This window comes from Sinohyriopsis cumingii, chromosome 11 (genome assembly GCF_028554795.1).
Source record: "Sinohyriopsis cumingii isolate HCF-2022 chromosome 11, ASM2855479v2, whole genome shotgun sequence".
In the NCBI taxonomy this organism is placed as follows: domain Eukaryota; kingdom Metazoa; phylum Mollusca; class Bivalvia; order Unionida; family Unionidae; genus Sinohyriopsis; species Sinohyriopsis cumingii.
In genome coordinates this window covers 89,302,257-89,329,215 of record NC_142971.1, presented here as the reverse complement: position 1 = coordinate 89,329,215, position 26,959 = coordinate 89,302,257, and the positions used below count along the sequence as shown (strand labels likewise).

At 34.6% G+C, this 26,959-nt stretch overlaps 1 protein-coding gene across 2 annotated transcripts in view; it reads left to right on the top strand.

Annotated features, from left to right (window-relative positions):
* The window catches only part of LOC149788947 (uncharacterized), a 125,481-nt gene extending 103,474 nt beyond the window's left edge, over window positions 1-22,007 (top strand). For both annotated transcript variants that reach the window (XM_089975090.1, XM_089975089.1), the window contains one exon: window positions 16,568-22,007. In XM_089975090.1, coding sequence (XP_089831216.1) covers window positions 16,568-18,078 — 1,511 coding nt within the window. In that variant the 3' untranslated portion in view covers window positions 18,079-22,007. The remainder of the gene's footprint in view (window positions 1-16,567) is intronic.
* Window positions 22,008-26,959: the final 4,952 nt, after the last annotated feature.

Here is a 26,959-nt window from a genome sequence, read left to right as displayed (position 1 = left end):
TTGCATCTACTCATCTATTTCTTCCCGCTGATTCTTCCTTCTTTCCGTTCCTCTAACTCCTTCTTTGTCTCTGTTTCCTCTCTACTATCTCCTCCAGCTTCGCTCCAGACTTCAACTTCTCCTTTCTTCTCCTTTCCCTCTCTATTATCTCCTCCTCCAATTCCGCTCCCAGACTTCAACTCCACCCTCTTCTCCTTCCCTCCTTTCCTCCATCTCTCTATCCGAGACAACTGGACCAAACTTTAACTGGTCTGTCCCTCAAAGCTTCCTGTGAAAAACCACAAGGCGTTAACAAATGTTTTATCAAACCTCACCTCCCACTATAACGACAATTAACCATCAGATAGCTGTCACTGTTTCGGCCACGCATGCATACACATCGAAATTCCCACACACTTCTTGCAGGGTAAACAATGGCGTAATAACACGGTATCAGCGAATTGTTATACAGACATCAATACATTGCGTCACGTCAGTATATACACATATATATTTAATCTCATCGTACTATAATCTGACAAAATCAGACGCATGTCTGTACATTACAAATATTCAACAATGGCAAAATCTATAATCATATGAACATATGTGTTAGTCTACTATAAAATACCCACATAGTAAATTACAATATTAACTCTTACGACGGCTGGCAAGCTATATAATTCTTTACAAATATCAACTCATTTCTTCAAAATATGCAAGTATATTAACAAAACAAAGTAATTCTTCGTACTATGATTCTAGTACTAATAAAGTATACATACGACCTACAATTAAAATGCAGTCGCATTCCACAGAGACCGAACAAATATCTACTGACCTTTTGAAGCTTTCTGTACTTAGAATTTCCCGCTCTAAGATTTTCCCGCCAATAACGAATGGCTATTCGGAGTTATGCTAACCTCTTCTCTGGGTAGTTTCTCTCAGCGAACTAACTTTTGCCGGGAAACTCAGGGATATCATTCTACCCAAATCAAGGTCTCCCCCCATCTCGATTCTGATTGGGTGGCGCTGTGCCCCTGTCCAATCGTCTTAGCGGCCAGTTCAACCTGTCTGTCTGTTTGCAGGGGAAAGAAGTTAGGACACTCCCACTTCTTCAGGCAATTTCTTTTGATCTTGGAAACATTTCGACACCTAGGTGATAATTGGCTATCGGGCGCCTCTCAACTCCGATGTCCGGTTCTTCTATTCTAGCCACAACAATCTTACGTAACGGATTAGTGCTAGCCTTCGGCAATGTTCGACATCAAACAATGACCCGTCAGAATTACCTTGATTATACATGTTTCAAACTGGGCTACTCTGTGTCGGGGTAAACATGACATATATATATATATATATATATATATATATATATATATATATATATATATATATGTTACCTAGTTTACAAATTTCTTATTTCTTTTATTTTTTTGTCCCCAAAAAAGACAATTTCTGTTTTTCTTCTGTTTGTCGATTATACCACATTCAATGGGAGTGATGATGTCACAATATTTTCAGAATTTACAATTGTGGATTTTATTAGTATCATTTTGACCTTCATTCAGTCTCAAAGTTCATTATGTTTGCAGATGTTTAATAATATGAATGAAATTTTTTGGGTATTATAGTTTGATGTCTTTTATGTTGTGGATTATCATTTAGATGATGCCCTGTAGTTTGGAGCCTCTAATCACTAATTATTATTGATCACAGCTGGGCTGTGCATTAGATAGAGTAAAAAGTTGGCCTAATTATGTCTGTCAATGAATTGTAACTGTTTTGGAGCACATTGTAATGAAGCATTTAAATAGGCTGGTGACTTTATTCACAACACACATAACAAAATACTGAAGTGACCTATAGATAATTTGATCCAAACTATTCGAGATATATACCTCTAGTCTGGATTTATACCATATTGTCATTTTTTGAGTGACTTCAAATTAACTCAGAATGCAACTAGTACCATTGATTTTTGTATGGTTACTGAAGATGATTATAAAACATGATATTTTGTCCGTAATGGTATTCATAATTAATGCAAACTTTAATAATAAAAGTTGTAGTTTTGTTGAATATTTTCCCACAGAGAAAATGTTTTTGTTCCTTCTAATCACCTTAAAAAAAACATGCATGCTTTCATTCATCAGAATCATACGCTTTCTGAGATCTGTGATAACGAGCCTTTGACTTTTCAACTAATTTCAAGGGTTGACATCTTACATTGCTATCTCAAAGATAGAATATGAAGAAAGATCTGTTACTCTACAATACTGTATATACTCAGTTATAAGTCAATTCAAACTGCAAAAAACAAAGATCCTGATCTGCTGTAACATAATGTGCCTGCAGGTCAGGATCTATGCTGTTTGTTCTACTGATTACTTCTAACAACTGCACATACCCAGATCAGCTGGCACATTATGCAGATCTGGTTGTGTTTAGTTTGCAGTTGGACTCAACTTATAAGTGGGTATATATGGTACTCACTTAAAAAAGTTGAGTCCAAATGCGAATAATATAGACCCTGGCTGGCCATCAAACAATGAGCCAGTAGATCAAGGTCTCTGCTATTTGTTCTTCTGATTACTCCTGGCAAACTAAACTGCAGTGACCCAGATCTGTCATCTGTGTAATTTGCATTTGACTCAACTTCTGAGAGGGTTATTTAGTATGCCCTACCATGAGTGTGAAAGGGGCATAGTGTCTCCCTTGTCTGTTCTTCCTTCCATCTTTCTGTCCATCCTACTTTGGTGGGAGCTTTGGTAGCTCAGTTGGTAGAGCACTGGACTTGTAATCCAATTTGTTTGGGTTTGGTACCTGCCCAGGCTAGCCCAGGTCAGCTTCATCTGTGTGTTGGCAGGAAATGGGCTTAATTCTCATTTCCTTGTTTTTTTTCTTAAAGCCATTAATAGTGCCATCTAAATCAACAAATCAAGCATAAACATCCCCCTTTGGTTAAGTTTTCATACAGGCCATTATGCACCACTGGATTTCAGGGTCATAACACTTATCCCTTAGTCATATTTTGAGATCTTAGCCCTGGGTCATATCTTGAGAACTTAGCCCTGGGTCATATTGAGAACTTAGCCCTGGGTCATAGTAGCCCTGGGTCATATCTTGAGAACTTAGCCCTGGGTCATATTGAGAACTTAGCCCTGGGTCATATCTTGAGAACTTAGCCCTGGGTCATATCTTGAGAACTTAGCCCTGGGTCATATCTTGAGAACTTCATCATAATTATGTGTTATTATTGTAAGTCTTAAAAAGGTTAATCACAAGACAATACAGAAACAGAACACGCTAACGACTGATTCCCATTATTTTTAGAATCCATGTAGCTCTTTATAAAACCTAGCATACATTGCATGACAAAGATCAATACACCAAATTCTCATGGGGCCAATTCATATTAATATATATTAAAGATCAATACACCAAATTCTCATGGGGCCAATTCATATTAATATATATTAAAGCCAGGGGATTTCACTGCAGCTGTTTATATTTTCAAATAGTTCTTGGACAACTTTAGCAATTTATAATTTATTTTCTGATTGATTTATGAATTGTCATTCCATCCCAGCCATAGTAATACTGTGTAGTACCCTCTACCATTTGAGATTAGATATGAGGCAAATTCTTGGTCTCAGCATATCTCCCTACAGATGGATTTATATGGGAGGTCACTTGAATGTCATCCTTCTCTTCCATTTTTTTAACATTTGTGGATGGGGGGGGGCCTTCTGACACAGTTGATATAGCCCTTTTATAATCACACCTGTCAGTCTGTCAGCCCTTTTGTCCTTTTGTTAACAGTTTGGGTTCAGTAAAATAATTTCAGTGGAAATAGTTGGGTTTTAACCAAATTTGGTGTGCAGCTTTTTACTAATGAGTTCAAAAGAGCTTGATTTTCAGCCTACTACTGTATGTACTTGCTTATAAGACAAATCCAACTGCAAACTACATGGATCTAGATCTGCCATAGCATAATGTGCCAGCAGATCTGGGCCTGTGCAGTTCATTAGGAGTACCTTAATCAGTAGAACAAAAGAACATAGACCCTGTTAAGGAAGTACATTATGCAATGGCAGATCAGGATCTTTGCTGTTTGCAGTCTGATTCAACTTATATGCGAGTACATACAGTATATTATCATTTAAGGGAGTTATGACCCCTGATTGCCCATCCTCTGACTTTAACTTGTGTAGCTTAACTTTGTCAAGGAGCACTGGATTTCAACCAAATTTGGTATGCAGCTATATATTAATGAAATTTCGAATGAGCTTTATTTTCAGGGTTCTGTAGGCTTTGTTGAAATGGTGCATGACTGACAAAGTAATCATATCTGAATATAGGCAGGGAATTTACATCCATTGATATGGTGTTCAGACCAAATTCAGTACCAGTGTAATACTGCATATAAGTTGTGGGAACAATGTTGCCTAATAGCATTATGATATTAATGACTAATGAAGCTGTATCTTGTTAGTGGTAAATTGCACTATTATGGCATCTGATTAGTTTTTTTTTTCTTCTGCAGCATGACTTTATTAAGGATCATTCATTTTGAACCAGATATAGCATACACCTTTTATACTGATGAGATTTTGAAAGACTTTGATTCCAGCCTTCCAAATCATCATTGCGAGAATTTGCCTGTCCTCCTTACTTTTCTTTTCAAAACAAAATGTTACCAAAGCTTGTTGGATTTCATTGAAATCAGGCTTGGAGCTTTATATTAATGAGATCTTCATTGAATATGGTTTCCATTATTCCTTAACATCATTTTCAGGAGTTTTGTCCCCTGATTTCATCTGCAGCCAAACTTTGGTTATTGAAGCACAGTTTTACCAAGTACAAGAAATTGTTGATTTTCAGATTAGAATGGTATGAGCTTTATATTAACAGGTCCTCCGATGTGGTCAAGTCCAATGTTTCTACATGTTGAATGAGAGAAGTTATGGCCCCTGATTTTCCATCCTCTTATACATTCAGAATAGTTTTTCTTACCTTGGATTGGTGATTTCAGTTTTTTCTTACCTTGGATTGGTGATTTCATCTTTATATTGATGAGATTCAGATGATTTCTAGTTCAGTTCCCCAAAGTAGTGACGACCAGATATCAGCAACTAATATGGTCCATTTTTTCAAGCTTGGTTTTGTACTCTAATAGTGCAAGGAGATTGGATTTCAAGTGAATTTTTTGTGTTGCTTCAAAATTCAGTTCTTACATGATTCTGATTGCCAGCAATTTTAAATTGTCAGTTTGCAGAAATGATTTGTTATTGTGCGATATACCCATTTGTTTCAATCAAATTTCTCTTTTTAAGGCCTGACAGGGAAATTGTATTAAGTGGTGCCTTTTTTGATAGACTCATTTATAATAGCTCTAGTTTTCTGCTAAATCGTGAATAACCACCTGTGGGAAGTATGAAAAGAGTTGATACCCAACAGTGATAGCCCCTATGCCTATCTTTTATATCTAACTCCCAAATCTGGGCTGGCTGTGAAAACTTCACACCCAGGGGCCCCGAGTGGCCGAGTGGTCTAAAGTGCTCTTTGTTACGGATCACTGCCATCTCACCTCTGTCTGCGGTGGTTCAAGTCTAAGATTCAGCCAATGTGGGCGTGTGAGAAAGCTTGCCAGTAGCTTCTCGTGGGTCGGTGGTTCTTTCCGGGGTTTTCCGGGTTCTTCCTCCACCATTAATACTGGCCGCCATGTATAGCCTATCGTGTGCTGAAAAATGGCGTTAAACCCCACAACAACAACAACAACAACTTCACACCCACCTACCCAACTCACTCTAAAAAATCTACTTTATTTGACATTTTTTGTGAAACTTGAGAAAATTAGGCTATTGTTCAATAAAATCAAACACTGATCAAATTCTTTTGGAACATGAATATAAAAATCATAATTGTGGGAATTACAATCTGTCTTCACAGAAGCTGATTTATATTTGTGTTGCCAGTTTACAAAACTAAAATTTATTCTTCCTTATTAACATATGATATACAAGGAAATAATTTATCAGGATTATATTGACTAGACTGAGGTGCAGTCTACCCCCAGAGAGACAATAAATAGTGAAGAAGAACAAAGCACTATTCTGTTTGGGAATGTTATTATTTACCAGTCAAGGAAACCTGATATGTTGTACTGACAGCTACCTAATGTAGAGGTGTTTTTGTTTACTCTTTGAGCTTTATAGATTGTTGAATTTTGATGGAAACAATAAGATTTTCTTGCTTTGTGAACAGAAGAGAATTAGCAGTCTGAATGGTGGTGATATAATGGATATTTGGTTGGTGATCTGGTAATGACAAAACATCATTTGTAACTATGTATTTGCTAAGCATATGTCATGGATGCAATTGTCCCTGCATTTTTATTTTATTTTGCAAGAAATAGTATATGCGTCATTACATATGAAGAAGTTAGCTATATCATTGTGGGTATCTGTGAATGTTTTTCATGAAGATTGAAAGAAATTTTTAATATTGCTTCTTCTTTAAAAATGTATGGACCTGTATATCATGGTACACCTCTTCCTCATTAACTAATGCACAACAGTGTCCAAAAACATAGGCTGCACTAGTATTTGTGACAAAGATTCTATCACTTTTTCTCTTTAAATTGGCAAAGTTATTTTTTCTCTTTAAATTAGCAAAGTTGTATTACATTATCATTCTGCATTTAAAAAAATATGGTATAGTAAAACCAAATTATATTCCATTTTAAATGTTACCTGTTTCTTTCATCATTCCTTTTTAAATGTTACCTGTTTCTTTCATCATTCCTTTTTAAATGTTACCTGTTTCTTTCATCATTCCTTTTTAAATGTTACCTGTTTCTTTCATCGTTCCTTTTTAAATGTTACCTGTTTCTTTCATGATTCCTTTTTAAATGTTACCTGTTTATTTCATAATTCCTTTTTAAATGTTACCTGTTTCTTTCTTCATTCCTTTGTTTTGTGGGGGTCAAGTGATAAAGTGGTTTAACGCATTCATCTTTACAGATCCCTGACATCAGTCTGTGTGGGTTTGAGTCATGACTTGGCCACTTATGGTTTGTGAGAGATCTTACCAGTAGGTTGGTGGTTCTTTCCAGGTTTTTGCATGGGTTCTTCCTCCACTCAGTATACTGGCCACTATGTATAGCCTATAATATGCTGGAAATTGGTGTCAAACCCATAAAACCACAAAGACAAACCATTGTTGGGGTGGGGCTCATATCTTTAGACTGAGTAAGGTAAATATGACACGTGGGACACTTTATATGCTTGATGCATTCTGAGATGGTGGATAAAAGATAAACAGTCATATCTATAGGTACTAAGAGTTTAGGATGATATGTGGAAAAAAATAACCATTAAATTACAAAAATGATACCTGTTTTTGTTTACCAACAAGTCCATTCAGTCCAAAGATAAGCTGTACGATGACCTCCTACAGAGAAGTGACACATTATCTCTCCATCATTTTGAAAACAATTATGCAAATGTATGCAGATACAAGTTAGTTCATGAACATTTTGGATGTATTGAAAATGTAATTGGTTCTGTAAATTTTTATGTTTGAACAAGTCATATAATCAATATGCGCAGTTAAAACAGTACCTCATTATGATGTAATTGATTATTCTAGAAATCTGGGTAGATTATGTTAATAATACAGGTCTGAGGTTACACAGTTGTTGTTTTTATTTCCTACCGTAACACTGATGTGGGCATACAGTGTTACTCATGCATTAGACATCAATCCATCCTTTTGTCTATCTGTCACTCTTTGATTAGGTTTTGTATTTTGTCAGTCTTTGGACACTGTCTAGGGCATACATGTTCCATGAGGATATTTCTTCCAAATTTCATCAGTTATAATATTTTCCTTTTTGAGTGTTTGCCATAAAACAGTTTTAACTGTTCCTATGTTTTTGATACAGTAAAACCTGTCTTGTGAGACCACTCTTTTTACCAACAAGGAGGTCACTCAAGACAGGTGGTCTCTTGGTATAGGTTTATTCAAGATTACCATTTTTCAAAGTAAAAATGGAGCAGGTACTTGCTTATATTTATATTTTTGTGTACAAATTTGTAAATTCTTACTTAAAGAGAGTACCAGATATAATAAATCTGGTCAGTCTGCAGTCTCCCTTAAGTTGAGTTTCATGATGTGACATATTTAATATCATATAGAATTTCAGCACAGCTCTTATGTATTCTTGAATTATGTACCATACATGGTCATTAATGGGGTGGTCTTGCCTGATTGGCTGAGCTTGTCAATACTTTAGTGATTCTGTTTCTGGTAAGATTATTATCAAACTTTCAAGTAAGGCTTATATTGTATAATTAAGATATCCTTTGAAATTTATTATGAGTGAGTTCCATGCATATTAATGAGGTAATTTTGCATAAGATTGACTGAATATTACCACTCATGAGATGGCTAATATCAGGACGTTCAACGAGTTTTATCATAAGGCCTTTGCATACTTATGAGGTATTCTTTCCTTACATTTAAAAATCAAACTTTGACCTTGGGCTCAAGTCAAAGGTCACTGCTTGCATTTTCATGCTTCATAAGGCAGGTTATGAATTAGGCAGATGTGATGCAGTGCATAAATGACCTCACACCTAAAATAGCCCATGTGGGCTGGTCATAAACCAAAAGGACAATTTTTTAACATAGCTGCTAAGTTCAATATGTAGAGTTAAATGAAGACAATGTTCCCAGTTCAAAATTACATTACAAATATAAAATCATTCTGTTTTACAGACTATAAACTGTGGACATGAGTATTAAATCAAGATTTAGAATTTTTGATAAGATGGACAGGCACACCAACCTAATTTAATTTTGTTTCTCTCTAATATCTTGGTAAATTTTAATAAAAATGCATTGTATTCATCATGAACAAAGTGTAAATTACTTCTGGAACAGAAATTACACCAAAAAATCTGAAGCAATGTTACCTTAATATCTCCCTGCCTAAATATTTAGCATGTGCCTAGAACATATAAATATAGAAAAGTCCAGAGGAATTTGAAAAACAATTGTCTGCATAGATATTTCTTATCATTCAATAATGACTATTAATTTTGTAATAAATAGATTTTTTGAGAATTAGGACCTGTACAAATTTGTAATGCATGAAAAGCTTTTAATCACACATTACTTTGCTAGATAAAAATTGAAATAATCTTCAGGAATTCCTCCACCATGGCTTTGTCAATTTAATTATAACTTTATGCCTTAAAATTGTTCTGATGATGTCGTCCTTCTAAATAATTATTAAGATTATGTAATAAAAATCATTTAGTTTTCTATTCCACCAGTTAGTTTTACAATTAAAAGGAATGCACATTGAAATGGATGTACAAAAAGAGGTAGATGGATATCAGTTGGTAAGTAAAAGAGTAGGTGTGAGAATAAAATAAATGAAAGAATGAACAAATGAACAATAAATGAATGTATGAAAAGATAGACAAGTAGGAGAATTATGAAGCATATTGATACAGGAATGAAGAAAAAAAACATGAGGATAATAGACCACCGTAACATTTTGCAAAATGGACATTGTAATTTTTTTGAAACCAGGAATGAAAATATGAGATACAAATTATGACAATGAAAAACAGGCTACTATTGAAGGATTTTATGTTACTATTTTTATCAGACTGAACAATAAAACAGTTATCTTCTTAGCTAAAAAATCACTAATCTTCTCATATTAGAGGACTTAAAGATTATACAACAAGTCTTTTTTGTGGTTTATTAATAAATTTGGTTAATAATTTTTATCTTACAATTAGATCAGAATAGCTCACGGAGTAAATGACATAGTTCAATGTCAGCATCACATCTTGCTTGTTCTAATTTTCTCATTGTCCGAAAAGAATATGGCGGTGCACACCAGGTTTTGTCGGTAATAACCACTGTAACAAGGTGAATTTGTAACCTGCCATATTGAGCTTATGAACACAGTAGCTTGCGTAAATGCAAATGTATCTTTTACCATATTTGGTATTTGATTGTTTTTCAATAAACAAGTTGATGATACTCAGATATCGATTTCAAGGTCAAAGGTCTTGACTGCTTTTTAATCTGTGATAGACTGTGAACATGATTAGACATAGCTATGAATGGATTTTTATTAAGCCTAGTTTTTGGATACACCTAGTTTTTGGATACACTCTGGATACAGCTAGTTTTTGGATACACCTAGTTTTTGGATACATCCAAGACTGTTTTAATTTCTTTCTTTTTTGTTAACACTCTAATTTCAGGTTAATTCCCTGATTCTTTTAACTTATAATTGTTGAAAGGAACATTGACCCATCACATTATGTCATTTGTCAGAAAAGGGTATAAAGATAAAGAAATAGCCATTGATGATTTTGTGAACAACTGATTTACAAGAAGAGTTAAAAGGTCACCCAATTAATTAAGTCTATCTTGACTGATTGGTATTTCATTAACATGATGAATCCGAAGCCATTGTATTATATACCTGTATAAAAATTAACCTCATTATGAATGAGCAGAGATAAAAATTTGTTGTGGGGTTTCCATAGAGAGCCCCACACTTACTATGGGTGTATTAGATGGACCAGCAAACTATTAATTGTTAATACTCGTTTTAAACATGCAGTTGACATTGAACAGATCAAAGTGTAGGCAACTAGTATGGAATTCAAATTACATATTAAGTGGAGTTAATTGCTTTGGCTAAAATTGGGACTCCAGTGGATGGGGACATGATACAATGTTTCTTGGACAAACATTTTGTGAATGATATTAACATATCTTATTGAGGATTTAATGAATAATTCCACTTAATTATTGGTATTGTTGAAATTTTTTACTGGATTTCTATACTGAGGATTACTGGTTTCCGTGCTTTTTAGCAGTCCATAGCGATAAGAAAGCAGAAGTGTCAATTGTGTCCATTTCCTTTATGAACATAAGTATGTTACATGGTTAAAATGAAGTTTCTACATTTGACAAAGCTTTTGAGTGTCAAAGAGGATTTGTTTGAAAGAGGGATCAGGCACACAGGCAGTAAAATGGATTATGAAGTTTATTGACAAAATTTGATAAATGACCTTTCTTATGGGGTTTTAATTCCTGAATAAAATAAATGTGTACCACTATGGCAGGTAAAAAATGTTGCTGTTGAGGTGGCATTAGTGTTTTGTTCCTCAGATTTGTCAACATTCAAATGTTATGACTGAATGTGTTTATTCAAAGGCAAACATACACCGACCCTACTTCAGGCTTTGACATAGTCAAAATGGAAATTTACCAACAAGAGTATGTTGGGATTTTAAAGAAGGATATACATTGTGACCATATGCCTAATAAAGAGACTGGATTGGCGTGCATGAAATAAAAATGTTCACTTTAATATCAGGAATATCACCCAGTATATTCAAGTTGCCAGGTAACAGTTAGTTTTAAGTTTTTGACGAATTATATACATTTACAGATATTTCTTTTAAACTCCCCCAGTTTTGCACTAAATTTGGGAAGAATTTTACATTACTTGCTATTTTCTATTAATTACTAAATTCCTCAATGCTTAAGAAGTTTTGTAATGAATATTCACATTTTTTATGACAGGTCTCAAAATTTGTTATAATTACCTTTATTCTTTTGAAACTGAAAAGAAAAATTGTTACTATTTATACTCGCTTTAAGTCAAGTCTAACTGCAGACAACATAGATTCAGATCAGATGTCACGTAATGTTCTGGCTGATAAAAGTGTATATTGCTTGTTTTACTGATTACTTCTAACAAACTGCATTGATCTAGATCACCTAGCACAGTATGATCTGGGTATGTGCATTTTGTAATTGGACTTGACTTATATGACTAGCATACAGTATCACATAAACAATGTAGTGTTTCTTTCAAAATACAGTAGAACCTGTCTTATAAGACCACCTCTTTTGCCCAAAAATGATGGTCTCTCAAGACAGGTGGCCTCTCATAATATGTCACAATGCTATATAATGTATATATTTTTGTATTGAGAATGTGATCTCTCAAGACAGGTGGTCTCACATAGCAGTGGTCTTTCAGGACAGGTTTTACTGTACTACCAGAGGACCAGTCCATTAATTTTGTCATAAAATAGTGATTGGACTTATTACAATATTAGACACATATATCATTAGTAAATGTTGGTCAAAGTTTTTGTAAAAATAGAGATGGCTTATCATCAAGAATGGTCTTAACTCTGGACAAATGTAGTAAAATTAACCACTTATTTTTTTTATTCAAGAAAAATACTGAATTTACCAAATTAGTAAAAACTGATTGGTCCCAAGATTGACAGCACTGTGAATTCTGTTTTCCATGGACTAATTTTTGGCAAAAGTACACTGTTCATGCATTTGCAGTTGTTTGATAGTATTTGGACACAGTCTTCATGTATTTATAATCCCATAAGATGTGGATTTGCATCTGAAACTCCTCTCCACTGATAAATCTCAAGCAGAATATATGATGTATACTCGCTTATAAGATGGGCCTAATGCAAACTTCATAGACCCAGATCTGCCATCGCATAAAGCACATGCTGTTCTGGGTCTGTGAAGTTTGTTAGGAGTAATCAGGAGAGCAAACAATATATACCCTGATCTGTAGGTGCACTATGCTACAGCAGATCAGGATCTTCATTGTTTACAGTTTGACTTCACTTACAAACAAGTGTAGACAGTCATTGATGTGTACATATGAAGTGTATGAAATGAATGAATTACTGGTCAAATTAATATTGCGTGCTTTTCAGATCTTCTGGATTTGGTTTGCATTAAAAGTATATATATATATATATATATATATATATATATATATATATATATATATATATATATATATATATATATATAGTTGTGTGTGTCTGTCTGTCTGTCTAGGATTTAATGGCACATCAGCACAAACCTGGCTATATAGTGCCAATACAAACTTAATATAGCAAAATTTATGGGGGCAGAATCTTGAGTTAAATAGCACATCAACCAAAATATTAAGAATCCATCAATCAATCCCAAAATTATTTTTTTATGTAATCAAAACAAGTAGTAACTGCTTTGTTTCTAGACTTGATATCTGTTAATGGATAACAGTTTTAGATTTCTTTATTTTTTTGTTAATTTGTTTGGTTTACTTTTTACTTAGGGAGATGATACATAAACAAAAGTTAGATTATTTGGAGGATCGCATGATAAATATTCCATGTTTGTTTTGGTTTATCATAGATCTATGCTGCCTAAACCTTGCCATGCAAACATGATTAATTTGTTCTGAAGGCTCAGTCTTAATTTGCAATAAGATTTAGAGCTTATTTCATTGACTGTTAAGGCTAGTCTGTGATTTAATTTTTCCACCATACTTGTAGTACCTGGTAATTCTTGGATAGCTTGGGGTGACTCCAGACTGGAATCCACAAATTGGAAAACTTTCTTTTTGGTGTGGCTAGATTTTATAAAAGTAAACATAAAATGCTGGAAAAATGAAAATAAATATGAATTAAATAAGGACAATTAAAATATTATATGATCCATGCCCTCTCGTGTACCGTATATACTCACCTATAAGACTAGTCCAACTGCAGACTGCACAGACCCAGATCTGCCATCGCATAATGTGCCTGCAGATTTGGGTCTGTGCAGTTTGTTAGGAGTAGTCAGTAGAACAAACAACATATATCTTGATCAGTAAGTGCCTTATGCTATGGCAGATCAGGATCCTTTCATTTTGTAGTTTTATACATCTTATAAGTGAGTATATATGGTAGATATTGATAATTGCTTAAACCCATCAAAGACTGGCCAGTATATACCGTACTAGATTTAGGTGACATACATTTTTTTATATAAATATATCAATCTTTTACGGTTTTGAACTGATTGCAACTGTTTGCAGGTAGTTACACATCTAGTGCTATTTTAGAATATAGTTTTTAAAAATAAATTTTGCTTATAAATGATTCTGTCAGATGCAGCTGTTTAAACTAAGCAAACCATGTTGAGAGACATTGCAGACTTTAATTTTGATTGATTTATTTAATTTTCCTGTCGATTGAATTAGTTATTAAAGAAGAATGGGAATTTAAGACTGAGAATACTGCATTATTTGGGGAATCACAGTGAGTACTTGGCACTACATTATTTAGGGAACCACAGTGACAAAGTGGTACTATGTTATTTGGGGAATCACAGTGATTAAGTGGTACTACATTATTTGGTAGAATTGCAGTGGTGAAGTGGTACTACATTATTTGGTGGAATCGCAGTGGCTACATTATTTGGTGAAATCACAGTGACTCAGTGGTACTACATTATTTGGGAAATCACAATAACTCAGTGGTACTATATTATTTGGTGGAATTGCAGTGGCTCTGTGGTTAGCATGCTGGATTGATTACCAGAAAGGTGCAGGTTTGAACATTACTATCAGATCAGCCATGGTCAGCTGCTGTGGCATGTCCCTGGATAAGACTATTTTACACTATTTGCTTTGGCACAATGTAACATCCATTTGTTGTCAAAAGGTCAAAATTCAAGGTTACTAAGTGAAAACATCAGAATGGTTTTTGGCTCATTTTTATGTTATCAATACTCCTTCTGAATGGATGGTCATATTGACAATGGTTTTCACTGAAAGATTTCTTATGGTGTTTTGTTGGACCTAAATGGTGCCAATTCAACATAAAATATGGTTGCCATAGTGACCCTCTTGAAAATGTTTTTATTGCTCCTTCTAAATGGATAATTGTATTAACATGTGGTTTTCACTAAAAGATTTCTTAAGATGTGTACTGTATTTGATTCTAAATGAAAGTGGCACCTCTCTGAGATCTAGTATTATTATGGTTGCCATCTTGAAAATCATGTTATTGCTCATCCTCTGAAAGAGAAAGTCATATTGATATGGGATTTTCACCCAAGATTTCTTATAATGTCTAGTTGGTCTTAAATATAAATAGTGTCAGTATTATTTTCATTATTGGCACCAGATGATTCAACACTCAGCAGTAAATGGTCTTGTCTTGTATTTCTACAAATTTTTTACAAATATTTTTGTAAGTTCCTTCAAGGTACCCTTGTTGCATATTAATTTTAGTTCCAAACCTCATACTTTGACCAAAGTTTTTTCAGGGCTTTCATATAAGGTGTAGAAAAGGCCTGTTGATTTTGGTTCATTGCAGTGTTCAATGCCATTGTGATTCATGAAACTTGCTTTTCAGCATAGCTTTTTTAATTGAGTAAATCCTTGTGGATTGCTTGCACTTAGGTTAATAAAGAAACCTATTAATTCTGAGGTCAAGAGGTCATCCTCATGGTTAATCAGATAAAAAAATAATGATTTGTGCTACATAGTAAGTGAAATTCAGGGCCAAATACTCTGATGAAAGGTGCAAGTCATTGAGACCATTGAGATCAGTAATATCAACCATGCCTTACTAGTGCCTACATAGAGTACTGTTTAACATAGAAAGGCAGATCATGTGACATTCACAGTACTTACAAGTTTAAAATGCTGTGTCAGAAAGGCAGATCATGTGACATTCACAGTACTTACAAGTTTAAAATGCTGTGTCTTTAATTTTGGCCTAGTTAGTTTTGGAGTTGATTTAATGCTTTGATTGGTACAAATGATGTTAATACACAGATTTTTTGTTTTGTCTCTTGTTGTGTTAATGCACAAATTGCATGTATTGTCTCTTTGTTAATACTCAGACTGCATGTATTTTCTCATCATGTTTTTACACAGATTGCATATTGTGTCTGATCTTCTTAATGTACAGATTGCATGTATTGTTTCTCATCTTGTTAATAACCAGATTGCATTTTTTTTGTCTCTGATCTTGTTAATGTACAGATTGCATGTATTGTCTCTCATCTTGTTAATACAGATTGCATTTTTTGTCTCTCATCTTGTTAATATACAGGTTGCATGTATTGTCTCTCATCTTGTTAATAGACGGATTTTATATATTGTCTCAATCTTGTTAATATACATGTTGCATGCATTGTCTGTCATCCTGTTAATACATAGAGTGCATGTATTAACTCATCTTGTTAAAAGACAGATTGCATGTATTTTGTCTATCATCTTGTTAATACATAGGTTGAATGTAGTCTCATCCTGCTAATACACAGATTGCATATATTGTCTCTCATCTTGTTAATAGACAGATTGCATTTATTGCATTTTGTTTGATTTTAACTCTGGGTCAAAAAGGTCCATGCTATAACATTAAAGAGTTGCTTACTTTGATAGCATCTCAGTTACCAGAAGTGGCAACTCAACACCCACTGTAAGTTAGGCTTTTGTGCCCAGATTGAGTTAAAGCTTTTTAAGGTGAGGGGAATAGACTACACATGGGTGTAACTTTACTGCTGGCAAAGGCAATGGCAGCTGGGGTGTCAATATTGATTCTTTTTTAAAAATTTGTGTCAAAGTTTTTTTAACATCAAATACAATGCATGGTATGCAAGGAAGACACCATATTTCTCTAAAGACCTGTGATAGATACATATAATTCTTTTATTTTTATTACAGGTGAGAAACACATAGATACACGGGCTGTACGGCACTATTTAAATGAGTTAGAGATCTCTATCAAGAAAGGAAAGTATGAATATGGGCCATCCAAACCCACAGATGTGCGCACATTAGAGAGACCATTCAGCTCACTAACATGGCGTGAGAATGATCTGGAAAATTTAGGAAAGAAGTTCAAGTCACAGCCTGGAAGAACTAAAACACCTAGCCTTTTGTCAAGATCTGGAAGTCGTTTTACAGTGTCAAGACCAGGGAGTAATTTAACAGGGTCTAGGCCAGGGAGTCATTTGACTGGTTCAAGGTCAGGGATGCAGTCCTCTAAGAGTTTAAATCAGGACACTGAATCAGTCAAATCACATGGGAGACACAGTAATCTTGGCCATGTTCCAATGTCTGAAAGACTGTTGCTTGAATCGGATCGTCCACGCTTGTTACAGCAGAGAGCTAGCATGGAAAGGAGGCTGAAGCAGGTGACAGATATGAAGCAGATGTCAGACATACCAGTAAAGAAGATGGTAGATACAATCTCTTCCATGAGGATCTCACCTTCCAAAAGTGACCAGGTGTCTGAAGAGACTGGTAAACAGCAAATTACTGTTGACCTTGACTTAAGCAAAGCTGACCTGACTGATGCCCGTACCGAAGAGCATGCATTAGATTCATTTGCAGAAGACTCATATAGGAGTGGAGTCAAGTTTGCTTTGGTTCCAAAAGTACAGGTTGATGAAGAGCAGAATGTGGAAATTTCACCAACACAACCACCAGTTAGACTCTTTAAAAGACTTGGAAGTGCAAAAAGTGGTTCGTCCAGTATACACTCATCTAGACAGGTTTCAGTCAAACCCAGGCGTCCAGGTGGTAGTGCTAGAAGCATAGGTAGCTCTCTGTACACTGCTGTAAGCACTGTATCAGGGTACTCCATGGACTCCACCAGTAGCAGACGGACATCAGGAATCCCTGCAGGGCCAGATAGCGTACTGACCAATGCCCGCACTGCCACAATAGGACCTTACAGTTCAGTTCAAAGCATCCTGCCTGTGCAATGCCCACGGGATATTTCTCGTAGGATTCACCACAAGTCAGCTTGGTACCATGTACCAGGGCGATACAAAACCCCCAAGACAAAATATCCTCCAAAAAGATCTCAGAGACGCCCGGGAAACTTCATCCCTCCAGAGCCAAAGATTACCTACTCTCCACCCTACACAAGAGATGCTTATAGAAATATCCAAACCTGTCAAAAAGGACATGTAGTTTCTTTTGGGCCAATGGAAGAAATACCAAATAACAGAGAGCACCAAGGTCCAGACTATGCAAATGGCCACGTGTATCAGGGTAATTCCATTTTGGATCTGAGTCCCACAGTGACCGGTTTGAATCCCCCAGGACCTAAGTCCTCAAGGCATGCCACATTCATTGTAGATGAAGCCATGCCATCAGAGGATATACATGTATATCCAAGTCATGGGACAACGGTGACTTTCAAAGAGGCAGTTATGCAGAATTAGCATAAAAAATAGTCAATATGGAAGTGACAACAGATTTCTTAGATCATAAGGAGGTGCTTATGAATTTGGGGTAAATTGGTCTGTAAAATTGTACCAAACTAACTGTGATGACCACAACCTGCCATAAGGTCCCTGTGTATTTTTAAAGTAAAACGGGCAGATCTTCATTTGGTTACTTTTGGTATCTAATCAGATTTAAGTTCCAAGTCAACATTCACATTCTACATTTTGGGTCTGCTCCAGTAGTATACACATAGTTAGATCAAGTACAAAACCACACTTAAATTATTAAATAGGATAGAGTTTTTCATAGTCCATTTTTGATCATATAATAGTCTCAATAACAAACTGAAGAAACTGTACAATAAGTATTGGAGAATTTTCAATATGTTATTTCCACATTTAATGTGACCTGGTGGAAAATTACAACAAATTTGGGATAAGATAAATTTACATTACCAGTAAGCATATAATTTAATAGCAGTAACCTGCTACTATTGCATCCCTTACCTTTTCTGGGATGCTAAGTCTCCAATCCAAGTCAAACAGTCCCTCTTCCAATTGGTAAGGTCATTGGTCATCAGGCACTGAGTGACAGTCAACATTCAAAGGGAAATAGAAGAATTTTTTTTTTTCAATTTGGAGATAGAGAATTGAGTTTCAATTTAGGGAAAGGGAATTAAATCAGCATCCCTCCATTCTCTATGTATCCATTTAATCCCTACAGGATTTGGAGACAATTTAGGATGATCACTACCTGGTAGTGAGTCTTCTTTTCTTCTTGTGACATCACTGATATCTCTGCCTTGAATTCCGAGTAAATAGAAAGCCAGAACTAAACTTACTTGATAATTTCCATTTTTTTTTAGTAGTCCATTTCTAAAAGCTAATGAACCACTTTACAATCTACTAAAATGTGCATGACAGGGGATGACAGTTCCCTCACCCATCTAGCCCAAACAGCTAAAAATTGTCATTTCATAATGGACAGGAAAATTTATGGTTTACTCTACCAAGCTTAACTTGCATGCAAATAACCCAATCCAGACTTTGAACAGTCGGACTCAGATCTACTGTTGGCACATCAGCGTCTCCACTGTTTGTTCTAATCAATATTTCAAGTTCATGGTGTAAACCTTAATCTACTATTGAATCAAGGGTGTTTTTTCAAAATCAGTGTTTAATGTGGAATTCAAAATGATATGATTGTTACATTGTGATGCCATCAGCATCACATCACTTTTAACCAGTATGTATCATTACACTATAAACTATGAGAGAGATTGGATTTAAAACGTTGTGATTACAACTTCTGTCTCATATTAAATAATGAAAAGGAAAATGCTAATACAATTTGAATGATTGCTATAACAGTCTTGTGAAAGAAAAGAAAATTAGCTATAGATATATCAGACTTTTGGGAAATTGTTATCAATTTACTATGTGCCGTAAGTAGACCACACAGGTTTTTAATTACAGAAAACTCAATTTAGTCTAAATAATTGTGCCCTACTGAAAACGTTGCTCACCTACATACCATTTCCTTTGTGCATCCTTAACCTTTAACCTGTAAAATTTCTGTAATTTTTTTATACTTAATCAGCTATTATTTTATGAGCAATTTGTAACAGGAAACCATTTCTCATACTTTTCAATGCATTGATTCTTGCTTGGGGATGGATATTCAGCAAAACATTAGTACAGGAAATTGTGCACCAGTCTATCAACTCTTAGTGATTTTGGATTAATTTCACCCATAGCTATTTAAAAAGATACATTTATTTAAAAAAAGGTAGGATACTTAAACATTTCACAAGTGATCATCCTAAATTGTCAGCAGGTCCAGGTTTATTTTTTGGGAAAAGCTGAGTGTACTGTACACAAAGGAAATACAGTATGGGGATAACTTTAATAATGAACATTTTTTTCTCTCCGTTTTTAACCGGTATATTTACTTTATGACAGAAGGCATTATTCCCTCAGTTCAATGAATAATTTTGATCCAAGTTTACATGAATGGGTTAGTTGTCACATGACATACAATGCAACTTTAGACAGTAATGTTCTTCTTGTACATTTGTCCCATGTTTACCTAGTTTGGGTTCATTCCAGGTGTATAGTGCATGTATTAATTGTACAGTCGGAAGGTTTTTATTAAAGAAGATGGGGTTCTTGTAAAACCAGTAATGTTCAAAACTATGTGATGTTGATATACACTTTTGCAGGCTTGAGTTTGTGTCCAAAATTATTATCCATTATAGTTTAGAGTCTCATAACTTAAGATTGCAGAGATGACAAGCTCATATGGAAGTTAAGAAATATAGAATAATTAAGCTTGACCATTAATCAGAATGCAGGCAATCAAGGTCAATGAACACATTTGTCCACAGGGGCGCGTTACAATGAAAATCAAGGGATGGGGGTTCTAACCTGTAATAATATAACACATGGGAAGACACAAGTCCGCACCCTCGGTAGTTCCAACACTGCTAGTTTATCCTAATTGCATCTGCTAATTTCCAACTTAGGAATATTTTTATAGGTTAGAACCCCCATCCCTTGATTTTCTTTGTAATGAGCTCCTGTGCATTTGTCTGTAAACTGAGCCCAAAATTCATATTTGATTATATAGAGGAGATAACTTGGAAAAGACAGTTGAGAAGATGATATATTTGTTCTGAACATTGATTATATATGTCAGTATATATTATCAACATACATTACTATAATGAACATTGTCACATTTTGCAGAGTATTGAATTTGCTATTTAAAATGTCATAAAACAATGTCTACACATTTTTTACATAAAAATGTTCTACTTTAAATATTTTTGTATCAGTGTATCATAGTGTTGCTTGTATTGGTAGCTGAGTTTTAATGTTTGTCAGAATACATGATATGACTCTGAATTCACAGATCAAGGCAAAAGCTTAAATTGCTTTCAGAGTCTTTCAGCAGATGTTTAGATGCTACAGATTTTGTAAATGTTTTTTTTTCCCCATGGTAAATTACCAAAGAATTACATTACTTATGAATTAGCTACAGGAAGGAGCTTTATAAAAAAAATATTAGAAGGAAATCAGGACAGTCAACATGTGCTAGTCTCGTATTTAAGTAATCCTGGCAAGAAAATCTTATATACATCAAAGTAAGCTCTTTGGGTTGACTTACATAACTGTAGGTTGCCAATTTCTTGCAAATGTTTGATCTTGAAAGTACTCAGTTTTAGATCCAAATGAAGGTATGATTTGATGATACCAAGCAGTTCATTATAAACTACATACCATGATTTTATTTTGATGTAATCTTTGACAAAGGTTGATTTGTTTGATTTTAACTGCATTATATATATATATATATATATATATATATATATATATATATATATATATATATATATATACACACACACACATACATATATATATACTTGCTTATAAGTTGAATCAAATTGCAAACAATAAAGATCCTGATCTACATTAGCATAATGCACCAGCATATCCAGGTCTGTCTTGTCTATTTTATCAATTACTCCTAACAAACTGCACAGACCCAGAGCTACCAGCACATTATGTGATGGCAGATCTGGCTTGCATGCAGTTTGCAGTTGGGTTCATCTTATAAGTGAGTATATACTGTACAAAATGGTACAGTCAGAGGAAGGAGATATATTTAAAAAAATTACTTTCTTACATTTAATCGTAGTTTAGAGCCTTTTCTTGCTTGCAAGATATGATAGTTTTACAACATATTAAATGTATTCCAGTACTGACTTGTTTGCAATTATTTTCCACAGTAGAAATAGGATCTCTTTTTGGTACATGAAAGTGTAAAGTTGCACACAGTGTTATAATATCTTGCTTACTGTGATTACTCCTTGTTGTGATATCTTGCTTACTGTGATATAATAAACATGTACAGTACATTATATTCACTTTTGTTCATATATGTGACCTAGTTGATAGTTCTCTATCATTATTATTGACTCCAGATAAATTATAACAGCCAGAAGATTTGAAAATTTCAAATTAACCAATGCAAAGTGTAGGGAAATATTACTTAGTAAAGGACATATTGACTTCAACTGAGGTCATTAATTTCTTTCTTACAGGATTTAGTTTAAAACTTTTAAATTTATTTTAGAATAGTGAAATGTCAGCACCTCTAATAATGTCATGTAAATAATGTAATGATCATGACAGTGTAACATACCCAATAGTTCATTGCCGCCCTCTCTGTCATTACACTGTGTTACTTGACAGTGAACTGCAACCCTCTCTGTCATTACAATGTGTTACTTGACAGTTAATTGCAGCTCTCTCTCATTACATTGTGTTACTTGACAGTTATCTGCAGCTCTCTCTCTCATTACATTGTGTTACTTGACAGTTAATTGCAGCTCTCTCTCAGTCATTACAGTGTGTTAATTGCAGCTCTCTCTCATTACAGTGTGTTTCTTGACAGTTAATTGCAGCTCCCTCTCTCTCTCGTTCCAATGTGTTACTTCACAGATAATTGCAGCTCCCTATCTCATTATCATGTGTTACCTGACAGTTAATTGCAGCTCTTTCTCTCATTACATTGTGCTACTTGACGGTTAATTGCAGCTGTCTCTCTCATAGTGTTACTTGATAGTTAATTACATCTCTCTCTCTCTCATTACAATCTGTTACTCAACAGTTAACTGCAGCTCTCTCTCATTACAGTGTGTTACCGGTACTTGACAGATAATTGCAGCTATCTCTCTCATTACAATGTGTTACTTGACAGTTAATTATAGCACTCTCCCACATTACATTGTGTTATTTGACAGTTAATTGCAGCTCTCTCTCTCTCATTAAAATGTGTTACTTGACAGACAATTGCAGCTAGCTCTCATTACAATGTGTTACTTGACAGATAATTGCAGCTCTCTCTCTCATTACAATGTGTTACTTGGTAGTTAACTGCAGCAGTCTTTCATTATACTGTGTTACTTGACAGTTAATTATAATGCTCTCTCTCATTACATTGTGTTACTTCACAGTTAATTGAAACTCTTTCTTGCTTGACAGTTAATTGCACCTCTCTCTTACTCATTAGTGTGTTACTTGACAGTTAATTACAGCTACCTCTCCCTCTCATTACAATGTGTTACTTGACAGTTAATTGCAGCTCTCTCTCTCATTACAATGTGTTACTTGACAGATCATTGCAGCAGACTTTCATTACACTGTGTTACTTGACAGTTAATTGTGACTCTCTCTCTCATTACAGCTCGATCTCCCTCTCATTACAGTGTGTTACTTGACAGTTAATTGCATCTCTCTCATTCATTACAGTGTGTTACTTGACAGTTAATTGCAGCTCTCCTTCTCTCTCTCATTACAATGTTACTTGACAGTTAATTGTGGCTCTTTCTCTCATTACATTGTGTTACTTGACAGTTAAATGCACCTCTCTCCTCATTACAATGTGTTACTTGACAAACAATTGCAGCTGTCTCTCTCATTACATTGTGTAACTTGACAGTTAATTGCATCTCTCCCTCTCTCATGACAATGTGTTACTTGACAGTTTATTACAGCTCTCTGATTACAGTGTGTTACTTGACCATTATTTGCAGCTCTCATTACAATGTCTTACTTGACAGTTAATTGTGGCTCTTTCTCATTACAATGTGTTACTTGACAGATAATTGCAGCTCTCTCTCTGATTACAATGTTACTTGACAGTTCATTGCTGCTCTCTTTCATTATATTGTTACTTGACAGTTAATTGCACCTATCTCCTCTCATTACAATGTGTTACTTGACGAATTGCATCTCTCTCATTACAATGTGTTACTTGGCAGTTAATTGCAGCTATCTCTCATTACATTGTGTAACTTGACAGTTAACCGCATCTCTTTCTCTCATGACAATGTGTTACTTGACATTTAATTACAGCTCTCTCATTACAATGTTACATGACCGTTAATTGCAGCTCCCTCTCATTACATTGGGTTACTTGACAGTTAATTGTGGCTCTCTCTCATTACAGTGTGTTACTTGACACATAATTGCAGCTCTCTCTCTCTCTCTCTGATTACAATGTGTTACTTGACAGTTAATTACACCCATCTCCTCTCATTACAATGTTACTTGACAAATTGCAGCTCTCATTACAATGTGTTACTTGGCAGTCAATTGCAGCTCTCTCATTACGTTGTGTAACTTAACCATTAATTGCATCTCTCATGACAATGTGTTACTTGACAGCTAATTACAGCTCTCTCATTACAATGTTACTTGACAGTTAATTGCAGCTCTCATTACATTGTGTTACTTGACAGTTAATTGTGGCTCTCTCTCATGACAATGTGTTACTTGACAGCTAATTACAGCTCTCATTACAATGTTACTTGACAGTTAATTTCAGCCCTCTCATTACATTGTGTTACTTGACAGTTAATTGCAACTCTTTCTCTCTCATTAGTGTGTTACTTGACAGTTAATTGTACCTCTCTCTTACTCATTATGGTATTTTACTCGACAGTTAATTGCAGCTACTTCTCCCTCTCATTACAAGGTGTTACTTGACATAATTGCAGCTCTCTCTCTTCCCATTACAATGTGTTACTTGACAGTTAATTGCTGCTCTCTTTCATTACAGTTACTTGACAGTTAATTGTAGTGCTCTCCTCTCATTACAGTTTGTTACTTGACAGATAATTGCAGCTATCTCTCTCATTACCATGTGTTACTTGACAGTTAATTGCAGCTCTCTCTCTCTCTGTCATCACAATGTGTTACTAACTATGGCATGGTGAGAACGATCAAAAATTTCATGAATGCATGTGTGTGTGTCACAGGGAAGGGAATAAACAAAATGGCAGTTAAACATAGTAATAATTTTAGTTTATGGAAGTATAATTTTTTTTGCTTCAAGGCAGTTGTGCACTTAATTTTGATAAGTACTGGTTTAAAAAGGATATAAAGATATATATAAATTGGATATAAAGATATAATATATATCAATCTTCAGGTTGTTCATTTCAGCCCATATTGTAATACTTTTGACAGAGCAGTTTCAAATACATTGATTTAATTCTGGTCATGGGTTCCATAGTGGTACAATGCTGTGTCCTGAATTCCATTGTAATGAAGAGTGTTACAATAAGGGAGAGCTGTATCACAGATCAGAATGATGCATTATTCATTGCAAAAAGCATGTTTTGTTGGATTTATTTAATCCAATTATCACAAGATTTATATTAAAGAAATATTTTTTCTTCAATTACTGCCATCTGATGGCATTGGGATGTTCTGATCAGATTGCGCCATTGTGACATAATTAACTTTCGGGTTGTTTTATAGTCTCATACAGCTGAAATTGATTTTTGACTTTTAAAATGAGCTAAATTTCATCTTGTAATAAAACAAATTAAAGACCTTTGTTTCAGCGAATAAGAAGTTCTGTGAAATCAGAAGATCTAACACAATATGACGTTTACTGTTGGAGAAACTTAAAATTTACTGCAACATAAAAGTATCACTTGAACAGAGGACATTATGTATTTTAAAATCACCAAAAAGGACAGTGTAAAAGCATCACAGTAAAATGCCATTATAAGCAGATATTGCATGTATCTTTTCAAGAAACAAAATGATATTCATATGCTGACAGAGTGAATTTTTAAGACAATACATTGTTGTGATTCTCTTGTATCCAGACCTCTATAGATCCAGGACTATATATGAATTTACATCAATTTCCTTCCATCTGTCACACTATCTTGGGACACAACTAATCCTCCAGTTTTTGATGGATTACATGAAATTTGCTTAATATCTTTTGAATGCAACTACCGGAAGTCTCACATTTTTCAGCAGATCACCATGAAACTGGGTGAGTGTTATGGTCATCATCTTTAGATGCATGTATGGACAGGTCAATTTTCTTTTGGAATTTCTGTCCTCGTGATGAATGCAGTACGACAGAATCTTGCAGTTGGTCTCCCAGATCTCAATGGATCATCATGAAACTTTGAAAATGGTATGATCATCCAATGATACACATATCAACAAATCACTGTGTTTGAAAGTGACCTTATTTCTTATCAGATTTAGTATTTTAAAACACTTGTGGCATGTCTAAAGATTAAATTCTAACAATTTTGAACTGTATTTACACATTATAGAGTGCATGCAAGTACTTGACAGTCTTTATTACAATGCAAGGGAAGTAAGATACGAATATTTAGAAATTACTGGTTTGAAATTTTGCAGAGTTATTCCCAATGCAGAAATGGACATGGATTCAACTTGGTGAGTGCAAACACCTCAGCATCAAAAGTAGGTTCACATTCTGTACATTTCATGCATCGGTGACTTTATGTCCTGGTCAATTTCCAGTGCAGTATTGGCTACATGGTCATGCAACTTGGTGTAAACAACTTGGGGAGTATTACACTGTTCCAACAAAGGTTGGTTTATTTGACTGTTATTTTCATGCTTAAATGACTGGTCAAGTTTCAAATTTAGGTCATTTTGGCAAGTATCTTATATACTGCCAAAAGAGTCACAGTTTTGGGGGATTTCATACAGTCTGAACACATTTCTAGTTTCTCCTAAATTACAAATTCATATACAAAGAAAAGTCTGTCTGACCTTCAGTAACAGTTTAGTTAAAATTGAACACCATCTTTCTTCGAAAGTTTCTATGATAAGGACAAGAATTTTTGACTTTATCCATGATGTAGCTGTAACAAATTCTACTGTGAAAACATTTTAAAGAATTAAAATAATACTGCAGCTGATATTATTGTTATTATTACTTAAATGTCCAAACTTTCAATAGAGCATAGCTTCCAGTCTCAATACCTAATTTTCAGAATATTGAAAAAACAAACAACCCAAG